The sequence below is a fragment of the Gambusia affinis genome, linkage group LG15 (assembly GCF_019740435.1).
Source record: "Gambusia affinis linkage group LG15, SWU_Gaff_1.0, whole genome shotgun sequence".
Lineage (NCBI taxonomy): Eukaryota > Metazoa > Chordata > Actinopteri > Cyprinodontiformes > Poeciliidae > Gambusia > Gambusia affinis.
Window position 1 is genome coordinate 2753445 of NC_057882.1, and position 12218 is coordinate 2765662.

Sequence of the window (12218 nt, forward strand, 5' to 3'; positions counted from 1 at the left end):
CACTACGTATCTTATAATACTTAAAAATCGTCACTTTGGTGGATTTTGGAGAAAAGTGAAAATGTTTTTTTTGCCATTAATGGTACACAGACATTGAGCACAAAAGTAAAAATCTGATTTAAGCTTTTTGACAGTTTATTACAAGAAAAAGAAAAAAACGCTCATTTCTTAGCACCAAATTAATATGCAATTTTATTGTTTATAAAATATAAGTTCTTTTGAAATACTGCTTATATGCTTAGACAACAAATTTAGAGTTGGCAAAACTTTGAGAAACTAAAATATCTAATGTTTACATTGTGGCCCTTGGTTACCAGAAAACGCTGTCATCTCTTAGCAACAGCTTAACAACAAATATTGTTATTGTTCAAAAAACACAAGATTTCCTCTGTTTTTTTGAAATACTACGTTTCTTACAATTCTTAAGAATCGTCACGTTGGTGAATTTTACAGAAACGTTTGTTTGGTTTTTTTATCATTGATGGTAGATATACTATAAAACAGAAATTGAACATAAAAGTAAAAACCTGATTTATGCTTTGTGACAGTTTATTACAAGAAAAAGAAAAGAAACGCTCATTTCTTAGCACCAAATTAATAAGTAATATTATTGTTTATAAAATATAAGTTCTTTTGAAATACTGCTTATATGCTTAGACAACAAATGTAGAGTTGGTAAACTTTGAAAAACTAAAATATCTAATGTTTACATTGTGGCCCTTGGTTACCAGAAAACGCTGTCATCTCTTAGCAACAGCTTAACAACAAATATTGTTATTGTTCAAAGAAGAGAAGATTTCCTCTGCTCTTTTAAAATACTACTCATCTGATTCTACTTAAAAATCGTCACTTTGGTGAATTTTGGAGAAAAGTGAAAATGTTTTTTTTGCCATTAATGGTACACAGACATTGAGCACAAAAGTAAAAATCTGATTTAAGCTTTTTGACAGTTTATTACAAGAAAAAGAAAAAAACGCTCATTTCTTAGCACCAAATTAATATACAATTTTATTGTTTATAAAATATAAGTTCTTTTGAAATACTGCTTATATGCTTAGACAACAAATTTAGAGTTGGCAAAACTTTGAGAAACTAAAATATCTAATGTTTACATTGTGGCCCTTGGTTACCAGAAAACGCTGTCATCTCTTAGCAACTGCTCTTTTAAAATACTACTCATCTGATTCTACTTAAAAATCGTCACTTTGGTGAATTTTGGAGAAAAGTGAAAATGTTTTTATTGCCATTAATGGTACACAGACATTGAGCACAAAAGTAAAAATCTGATTTATACTTCGTGGCAGTTTGTTAACAGAAAAAGAAAAAGCGCTCATCTCTTAGCATATATATATATAATTTATTGACCATGCATATGCATGTAACAATCTCACCCTACTGTCAACCATTTTCTGTAAGAAAACTTGAATCACTGATAATTACTAAATACCTTATTTTGGGTCTTTATCAGTGGATTTGATATTATAGCGCTAGTTTATATGGTGTGATATATTTGCTATTATAACAAAAAAGTAGGTTGATTATTCGCCAGCATTTATATTAGTCTTCTTGATCATTTCTGTCCAACAGTGACTAAGTATATTTAAGTTATTTCAAGGGAACTTTAAGCTGTCTCTGCTCTCTCCTCCCATTTGCTGCAGGTAATTAATTTTCTTATCTCTGCCATATTCGCCCCCCTTTGACTGTACCTCAACAGCTTAAGACTTTCTTATCACTGTAGTTCAGTTTGTTAATTAGTGTTTGACCAAACATTCATTTGGATAAAGACAGAGAACATCTGCATCAGATGTCTCTATATATGCAGCTGTTATACTATTGTGACCTCTATCCTCCCCATAAAGTGATTTTTATCAGTCAGGCAGCAGATCTTCTTGGTTTCCTGATTTGAACAAATCAGAAGGAATCAGAAATTTTCAGATTTTTCTGATGGCCAGTCAGTTCCAAAATGTACCTTTTTATATCTCACATAATGAACAAATCTGTTGTAACATATTGCAAGTTGTACTCATAGATCTATAATTCTTTCAGCTTCATTGTGTTATTGAGTTGCATTAAACTGACCAGATCCTTATAATATACCTTACTGTCACTCTCACCTCAAAATGATTTCATTTCAAAGTGCCATTACAGAAGATTGGTTTGTCCCCATAGATTGCACCCCTGTTATTGTCTCTTTATCAGTTATCATCCTTGGCTAAATGCACATGAATGCCACATACTGGCAAAGACTTAATTACCTTCCTATGTCTCAGAAGGCTCGTGTTTGTACCCGCGTGTCACGCCACGGCTCTTTAAACTGAGCTCATAATACAACCTTAATGGATTGAACGTCCCCTTCTGTTTCCTGGACGACTTCATGGCTTCGACAGTTTAATTGCTTTTGTCCAAAGACGTATTGTAGTTTAATTTGTGACATGGTTGGGAGTCGTTTTTGGCACTAAAGAGAAATGGATTTGCTGCAAATCACAGGAGGTCCTTTAGTGGATGTCCTTGTCAGATCTTTTTTGGTTCACTACAAAAGAAGCGGGGAAACGGTCGGAGAGCTGGAATGGCTGAACCATTAGTAAAAACACACAGAAAAGCAATACTTTCTGGTGTGATTGAGACTCTTTTATTGAACTTTCCGACTTTTACAGATTCCCACTGATTTGTCTCTTTTGATCCAACATGAAGTCTGTGTTTTCTGCAGGTGTTCACGTTTGGCTGGAGGGAAGACATCCGGGTGGGTGACCCCATGCACACCAAAAAGGTCTGCTTCGATGCCATTTCCCACCACAGTCCTGTCACGCTGTACGACTGCCACGGCATGAGGGGGAACCAGCTCTGGCGCTATAGGAAGGTACCCTCTGGAAAAATGAAGCTGACTATTTTCTGTTGAAAGCTGTAAGATAGCAGCATATTTTATTTATCTTAGTCTGAGTCTTAAATTAATCAACAGTTATGGTATAAAGGAAAGTACAACCATCTTTAGATGGAAAGGGTTAGTGCAGTGGTTCCCAAAGTGTGGGACACGCCCCCTAGGGGGGTTGTAGTGCCATTGCAGAGGGAACTTGGGGAGCAATATGAATGAAGGAAAAAAAAAACAAAGCAGTTACACAAAAGTGTTTCACTGTAAAGACAGTTTGTTATTTCACATTTCAGGTTTGTTGCAACCTGAAGTGTGAAATAAACTTCAGTGGAGTTTGAAAACAAAATATGTGTATAGGTTAATGTCTGATTGAAAGATGTGATTTTATTGTAATATATAGGGGAGCCCTATATATTTGGGGCTCTCGAATATATAGGTGCATCAATGTGCATCACTGATGCACTAAGTTAGTGCATCAATGTATAATAAAAATGATTTGCTTCTTTAACAGGTTCAAAAATCACATACACCACAGAGTTCATTCTATCCAGTAGTTACTTATCAAAGGGGACATATTATGCAACATTTTCTACACAGTTTTGTATTTCCATTTGGGTCTCTACTGCTTCTGAAACCAGTACAAGCAGCTAAACAAAACAGCCCGCTCTTCTTTGGCGGTAAGTTAATGCTTTCCAGTCTCCGTTTCTAAAATTTCCAGAATGTATTATCACAAATCAGCAGCCACTGCCTCTCACCTAGCAACACCAGCTGAGTCCATCTCGTCACCTAGAAACATCAGTGGTGCCCTTCTAGTCACCTAGCAACCGAAGCAAAGCTCCAGCTCATTTGTTCAGCAGGTTTTACAGCTGTATATGTTGTACAATGGCTGCTGGAAAAAGCAAATGTTTTGCTTTACATCCAGAAACCACTTGCTGAATTCTTGTTGGTTGTGCAGGAGGCTCCACTTCTGCTTTTCAAAGATGTATGGTTGTATCTCTTTGCAGCAATTGTCACGGGTGAGTGTAGATATTGAGTTGGGGGCGTGGCCAGCAGCAGATTAGTTGGATTTAAAGTGACAGAGTCCTCAAACAGGTCATTCTGAACTGACCAGATTAAAATTGAATTATCTAAGTATGATTTTGTGCAAAAAATGTAATGAACATGTTTTTTATAGTCATAAAACTGTTGCTAGCAGCACCCTGCTAGCAACAGTCGCTTCTCTCATCTCAGTGCTGATGTCTTTAAATCTCATCTACAAACACACACTTGCCTGCTACAGACTGGTCATTTTTACATTGTCCTGATATGTCAGACTGAAGAATTGAAGAACATTTTAAATAGTCGTTACAGATCTGAGAACTGGACTCTAGTGTTAAACCCATCACTTGTTTCCATCCTTCCTTTCTCTGATCTGTCTGTCTTCTCGTTCTCCAGGACAAAAGCCTCTATCACCCCATCAGCAACAGCTGTGTGGACAGCAACGCCAACGAGCGGCGGGTCTTTATGAACATATGTGACCCCTCGTCCCCCAGCCAACAGTGGCTGTTTGAGAGAACCAACAGCACAGTTTTGGAGAACTTCAACCGTGGGATGAACTGAGTCTGTGGAACTCAGAGACTTTGGACTTGTGCAGCCGAGGAGTCGGCCGCAGACGTTGCTGCTATGCTGTGAACAGGAGTGTTCCCTGTTGTCCTGGAGCTTGGGGGTGGAAGGGTGTTATTTTTTTCTTGCAAAGGTGTCAGAAGTAAATCAAGATGGGATATCGTAAAGAAAAGTTAAAGGAGAGACTGAAATTTATTCTGATTAACGGTGTAAAAGTGACTTAAGGGTGTTGTGCTTTGGCAGCGGGTCTGTCTTACTTCCTGGTTTTGCTTTTGAGATATTACCTGAAATTCCTGGTCATTCTCTCTCCCTTTTATCCCTTATTTCTTGTTTCGCCCTCCCTCCTAGTCCTCACGATGTGCCTCTGCCCTTCCGTCCGTCTCAATCTCCCTGCTTGACTGCACCTTTGCCCACCTTTTCCATTCTCTCCCTTTTTAAATCCCCTTATGTATCTCCAGCTCTGACAACCTCCCTGGGGGAGCTTGTGGGAGGGGAGGGAGACGGCTTCGCGCTGAGCCAAAGTCATCCTGACACCCAGTGAAGCCAGGCAGAACCACTCCGAGAATCAGCCAGCAAATGGGTTCTCCTCTACGTCTGCAGGCAGAGACGCCATGAGCGGAGCTGACAGAGAGACCGAGGGGACGAGACTGCCACCTTCTGCACACGCTCAGCTCGTTTCCCCCCTTTATTCTCTGCCCTCCCAACGCTTACCCATGAGTCACTCTCAGATTTGTCTCTGTGCCGCGTTGGCCTTCTATTTTCTTCAAACACGACTGCCGTCTGATGTTGGGATCTGTCCTGCTTGGTACAGAAGAACGTTGCACATTTGTTTTTGTTTTTTTCTGCCCCTCGCCGAGTTCAAACCCAACGTTGAAACTTGGGCTGTATTCCCCGTGCTCCGTCGTCTCCCCCTCATGTAAACGTTTCTAAGCTGTCCTCTGCTGCTTCCCAGTTCAGTCACTGGAACGACCTCGTCACAGACGGCCGAGCGGCGGGTCTTGTTCTCTGGCTGTGTGATGGGCAGGCTCGCTGATTCATGGCAGGCCGGGGCCCGATTGGCCGCCAGCCAAGCTGATTCATCACTTTGGCTGAATTACTCCGGATGGCCTCACCGAGCTAGTGCTGGGATTCAGACAAACTTGAATGGAAATCTTAGTGCCTTTCGTTGGAATCCAGAAGGTTTTGTGTGTTCATAACGACAGAGAGCATTTCAGACAGTCACAGTGGAGCTTTGCTGACTTTTAAATGAAGCTAAAATGACCTGCGGTGTAGTGAAGGCAGCGCTGTTTATTCTTGACTCCTGTGAAGCTTTCGAAGTTAGCGCACTCCGAAAGCACAAACCTAGAGAGACTGTTTTTCCTACCATAGTTTCTCCTGCCTTCAAAGGTTAACTGCAGCCTTTCTTAGACCTTAATCATGGCAAGTTGCTGTGGTTCTGGTCCTTTATTCTCTCCTCTGTTCAATCCAAAGTACTTTAATGGTAAAGAGAAAGACCTGGTGGTGGTTATTAACCCTTCTAATTTTAGATGGTTTTGTCTGTTAATTTATTTTTCTTTATTTTCTGAGGTTCACCTTGATTCTTTTCTTTATTCTTGATAAAGTTTGGGTTTTTCTGGGATGCTCCACTCTTCCTTACTCAGTTTGCCAAGATCCAGTAAATCAGATGAAAAACAATTCATGATTTTGCTTCATTACAGTTTTTTTTCTTCTTTACATGAAGTGCTTTATTGTCTGTGAGTACAAAACTAGACATGCATCAATTAGCTGAACAGAATCAGGTTTTTTTTTTTGTTTTTCGTTTTGTTTTGCTGGATCTGTTCTGATCAGTGAGGCTGAAAAATACATTTTCATTCTTGATTTTCCTTAAAAGTGAATTACAAATAAAAACACACAATTTTTAGTGTGTGAACACATCAACCAATCTGAACAAAAAAAGGCTTTTATGGATTTATACAAGAAAAAAGTGCTTTATGCAGGAAAATCCATCTGCACCATTTCATACTTTTATTCAATCAGCTGTGAAGCAAGCACTCAAGAAAAGCCTTTTAATTCCTCTAAAAGACTCCTCGTGCTTCGCCAGCAGTTTATGCAGCAGCCGTTCAAAAGAAGCCGTTTCATCGCAGTGGGCAGTCAGTCTCTGCTTCTAGGCTGAAGGAAGTGACTCACTTTCATATCATTTACAATTTGTCATCTACTGTGTATCCAGTTCACTGATATCATTTAGCAACAATAAACTTTAACTATTTAAAACTGAAACCCAACAAACGTAACCATGCTAGCATGGAAGTCTTTGTTCACTGTTGGCTGTTGTAGCTTATTGCTAGCAATTTTTTAAATAGCAACACTCAAATAATTAGAATTAGAGCCTCTGCAAGCTACTATATGCTCAGCACTTCTTCTTTAATACAACTGAATTTTAAACAAAGCAAAAAAAAAAAAAGATGGAAATTTATTCTGTTAAATTAGCATCTATAGAACCACAATGACAACTGAAACGGCGCCCATATAAATCATTCATCTGAACTACAAAATACACAGCGTTCCAAATTATTATGCAAGTGATGTTTTCTCAGATTTTCTTAAATGGTCAATGCAAATGATGGTCAGGATAATTTTCAAGTCATGAACTATTACAGTACAAATCAAATTTTACTGAACGAAGCTCCCAAAGAGAACAAGATTTTTTTCAAAAATAAAAAAACTCAAAATGCACTGTTCCAAATTATTATGCAGAGCAGATTTTCTAAACATTTTATGGATTATAAAGAACTGCAAACAGTCATTCTTTGAATGTGTAGCATTAAGTTGTCACATGTACTAAAATCAAAAGCTATTTCAATCAAAAACATCTTAACAGATGTTAAGAGTTCCATGTTAACATAGAACCTTCTTTGATATCACAGCACAATTCTTGATCCATTGAACTTGTGGAAAGTTTCTGCTGGAATTTCTTTGCAGGATGTCAGAAAATCTTCCCAGAGCTGCTGGTTTGATATGAACTGCATTAGACCCAGAGATCTTTTGGTTGAGGAAACTCCAAAGGTTCTCAATAGGATTGAGGTCAGAGGTCAGAGGAGGATGGTGACCACACCATGAGTTTCTCCCCTTTTATTCCCACTGCAGCCAATGACACAGTGGTATTCCAGTGGTATAGCATGATAATTTGGAACACAGTGTAAAACATATACTTTACACCTTGATGCATTAGTATTCATGAAGTTAAAAAGTAGTTAAAATACAAAGTAGCATTAGCTCACCCATTGTCTGACATGTTAGTACTAACTTAGTGTCTTAATTATAACAATATTAATATCTTTTGAAGATTCCACAGTAGGCAAAAATGTAAGTTTTAGAGATGATCTTTTTTTTGTCATCCCTCACACAATTTGCCACAATTGATGAATATGGAAGAGTTTTAATGCCATAGGGGGAAAAAAATGAATTCTAACTTTAATGTTGGAATCCTTAGAAGTTAGTTATGAGAAAAAGTTTGAAAGGCTTAAAATTAACATCAGTTCTTTTTTTTTTCTTTCAGTGGTTCTAAACTTCTTCTGTAAAGGAACCATCAGTTTTAGCAGAATGTTCTCTCATTGAATATTTTGATTTGTGGACTAAACAGGTTGACAATGCAGACATTCCCACAAAAAACAAAAAAAAACAAAAATGTTGAAATCAGATGTACATTTAAATAATAAAAACTAGTTTTGCTAAATACCAGAAAACATGGTGAAAACATTTAAAAAAAAGATTTCTGTGACCTTCCTCAAATTCAAAAGTTTACAAATGTTTGGTCAACATCAGACCACTGTCTTTTAAAATATATGACTTGTGTCAATTTCTTACAAAAAAAAAATAATTTCTAAAAAAAATGTTGTCACCAAATTGTGTAGAATTTATGAAATAGAAATAATTTTGGCAGTTCTTTCTAAGCTAACACAATAAAAGTTTGGTCATGTTTAACTTCAGAGAAAACTGAGTATTCTTAGTTTCTAGTTTCAAATGTTTCAGGAACTTTATGTTTTACTTAATTTATCTGGAGAGTTGAACTCACTGGTGGAAATGCTGAGTCTGTTCAGAAGTTGCCCCTGACCTTCCATGTCTGGACATATCCGTGCATCATCAGATGTTTAGGGTGATTCACTGAGTCACTGCAGAAGCTCGGTTACTGACTCGTAACCCACTAGGACCCAAACTCCTGCAGGCGTCTGACCTTTTCTCAGCCTGATGCCACATGACTGTCCTGTTCTCTAACTCATGTTCCCTTGGACAGATCAGGACAGAGGTGAATGGTTGGTAGAGGGGTGGATACTCGAGGCAAAATATTTTACTTTGAAAAGGAAAAAGTGTAAGTACTCAACTAGACTATCATTGATTTACTGAAAAGGAATCTGGATAGTGATAATCACTGGCAGCTGTTGGTTTGGTGTCCAACGAAATGAAATCAGAAAAATTGGTGCAAATAGTTCAGCTGTCAGACATACTGAGCAAAGGAGCCTGGATTTTTATCTTTTTTGTTTTTTACTATTTCAAATAATCAAACAGTGAGTTTAGTATAAAAATCTCAGACTCTCTGAGAAGTTTTCAGGGCTGAAAAGCAGAGACAGACTCTTGTGTTCATGGTTTGAGTTTCATTACAGCAGCTGATATGGGGCCGACTTTAGGAAATAACACTCTATTGTCAATGATTTACCTTGAAGAAAATACTGGAAACATTTTTTTTTTTTCAATAGTTAATGTTTACATTTGAATCACCTCAGCACTTTTCTGGTAATACAGACTTTCCACCATTGGTCAGGTTTTCTGCATGTCATAAATTAGTTTTCTGCTCGTATTTGCATCCTATAAATTCTCCCGTTCCATATTTCTGCAGAGTAGTAATCAGTTAATTTTTTTATTACTTTTTTTCTGGCAGGGTCTTTGGAACACTAACACGTGTAAATCTCTTTTCATTTCCCCCCCTGCTCATCACTCCCTCTGTCCCATATTATGATTTTAATTTTCTCCAGTTCTTGACTCGCCCTGTGGTTCTTTCACGTATATTAGCTTCATCTAGTGTGCAACATCTCCTTTTGCAAAGCTGTACACATTATTTTTAACGTTTGTTTTATTTTGTTAGGTCTGTTATGTCCCCTTTTTAACTTTTCCATACCTTCAAACAATATGCAACTGTTTCAAAGATATTTGATCCTTTTTTCACTTTCAGTTGCCTCATTTCTGTAGTCACTTGACTGCAGTTTTGCCTTTTAGTTCCATGACGGGTTTATGCAGCGTTGTAACCTGTTTTGTCCATCAACAAACTTTTGTTTTGTGTTTGTGAACTTTTCCAATCAGACTTAAGGCACGAAACAATAAAGGAGTTTGTTTTTTTTTTTTTTTCTCATCTTACTCAAATCCTTGATTTGATCTGGCAACGTGACTCATTACCCAGGGTGTCTATTTGTAAAGAATGGCACAAGTATTTAAAAAAAATTAAACAATCAGTTATCCTAGATAAGGTTTTTATTGCAACTTGTATAACCAGTTGAATCGGCCTGGTCATCCTCCAAACATTGTATGAAAATGTGGCTGTATACTTGAAGAGGCTGCTGGTGATGAAGTTTGTATTTAAATTGCATATTTCTATTTATTCTGTTTGCAAAAGGAATGTGATGTGAATTAAATCATCTTAGGTTCAAAATGTAATCTGCATTGTCAAACCTGTTAGATGTGTTATGTTTCTTTATACAATCCTCATTTTATGTGTGAAATGGAAAATAGCATTTTCATGCTTTTTCTTGTAATTGAGTCGTCCATGAAAACAACAGGTAAATTACAAAGCAGATCCTAGGTTATGTAAAATCTCAGTTTTCGTTTGGGAAATCTGAAATGTATTTGTCAAAAGAAAAAGAATGAGTATCTGTAAGGAGGAGGACTCACCCAGAGCGCCATTAGTTCAAGAACCAGAGCTGAGAGAGATGATTTAACTTTGAGTCATTTGACATTCGAGTGATATTCCTTGAGGGTTTATTCCCTTTTCTTTCATATCTTAAAAACATATAATCAAGTGGTTTGCTCTTGCTGTTAGAACTTCACACCCAGTCTTAAGCTGCAGGCTGACAAACTTAAAAAACTGCAGTGTGAGCAGAACAGCTTGACTGAAAACTCAGACAGTGAAGGATTTATAAGCTTAGGAGCTTGATGCTTAGTCTCAGGTTTTGGTGCAGACACCACAGGAACTAATTTAAGGATAAAAGTTGGACAAATTTGTTGACTTCCTCCTCCTAAACACGCCCCAATCCCCTTTATCCCTGCAGCTTTAAGCAAAGGCTCGCTGAGTAATGCTCTATTGGCCAAGCTCTGATTAACCACCAGATCTCATGCAAGCCTCATGCTAACAGCTCCTGTTTGTGTTTCAGCGATTTGAGTTCTTTGAAACCAGGTTCAGAGGATTCCTGAGGTTCAGTCTGAGACCAAAGCTGCAGTTTCCATGAACATCAGTTCCTGTAACTGAAACTGCTGCATCCTTTTATGTTGACAGGAGGTTTGATGTGCATTTTAAACATGAAACAGATTCTTTCTGACCTTCACGTGTCTATTGACTTCCACTTTATTTTTTATTTCGCATGTATTTAGGTAAAACACTTCAAACTAACATAATGCAACTGCAGAAATTCACCATGACTCAGAATGACAGGATAAAAGCAGTTTAACTACACCAAATATTTCCTGGCACTTACTCAGTAATTTCCAAACATTAGAGGGTAAACTCTGTTGTGAATGTGCCAATCACCTGTACTGTAACATCAAATTATTATTATCATTATCAATCTTTATTTTTTTCCTTCCTGGATGTCGACTTTAAAGGAAATTGGTGGAACAGCTTGTTTTCTAGGAGTTTTTAAAGTGTCAGCCTGTAACAGCATGTCACCTACATGTGGGAATTATGTTGTGTACATTTTGTACCTAGAAAAAAAAATCCCATATTTTTTCTACTGAGATTAAAAACTGTAAAACTGTATTTAGATATTTCACAAACTGTGCAGAGCAACTGGAGATGTAGGATATTTTGCTGAAACTGTAAAATAAAAAGGTTTATATATTTGGAGGAAACGTCTCTCGTGTGTGTTTTACAAAATGAAATCCAACACAACATCATTTAAAGGGATATTTTAGATTATTTTAGACTGGGGTTCTGTTGAGCTGGGAGTCATCAGTATCTTATCTTCGCTGAGATTTCCAAAACCACAGCAACTTGGCTCATTGTCTACATGATAAACAGGATGAAAACCAAAAGCAGGCCTGTTTCTGTATCGGGTCGTTTGCCACAAGTGCAATAAAATAAGATGTCAGTAATTTAACAGTAATTTCTCATTAGCAGATGTAGAAAATGTGTGGATAATCATGATAATCATATATTTTGTCACTTTTCTACATTTAAATATTAAAGCAACATTTTAAATTCACAAAAAATTTAAAGTAAAATGAAAATAATGGAAACATTGTTTCCCAATGTCACTAGATGTCTTTGATGACACTGTTATGAATTTTCTCCTTCATTGTGCAGGTCTGATTTGCCTTCAGTCTGTCAGTCTGTGACATCTCAACAGCAGAGACCAGAGCAGCAGGTGGACGAAGCGGCTGCTCATTCCTGCTGCGATCGTGTCTCCTAAATAACTTTGCCGCCAACGTCTGGTGCCCACAGCTTCCTAATTTCCTTCTCTTGTCGCTTCTTGTTGCTGGCTTTGTATCATTTTAACCGCTTCTGCAACCG

The 12218-nt window shown here is 37.5% G+C and overlaps 1 protein-coding gene across 1 annotated transcript in view; it reads left to right on the forward strand.

Moving 5' to 3' along the window:
• LOC122844722 (polypeptide N-acetylgalactosaminyltransferase 10-like) overlaps window positions 1-11552 on the forward strand; it is a 112852-nt gene extending 101300 nt beyond the window's left edge. The window contains exons 11-12 of the mRNA XM_044140440.1: window positions 2708-2857; window positions 4301-11552. Of these exons, the coding sequence (XP_043996375.1) occupies window positions 2708-2857; window positions 4301-4465 (315 nt within the window). The 3' untranslated portion in view covers window positions 4466-11552. The remainder of the gene's footprint in view (window positions 1-2707; window positions 2858-4300) is intronic.
• The last annotated feature ends 666 nt before the right edge of the window (window positions 11553-12218 follow it).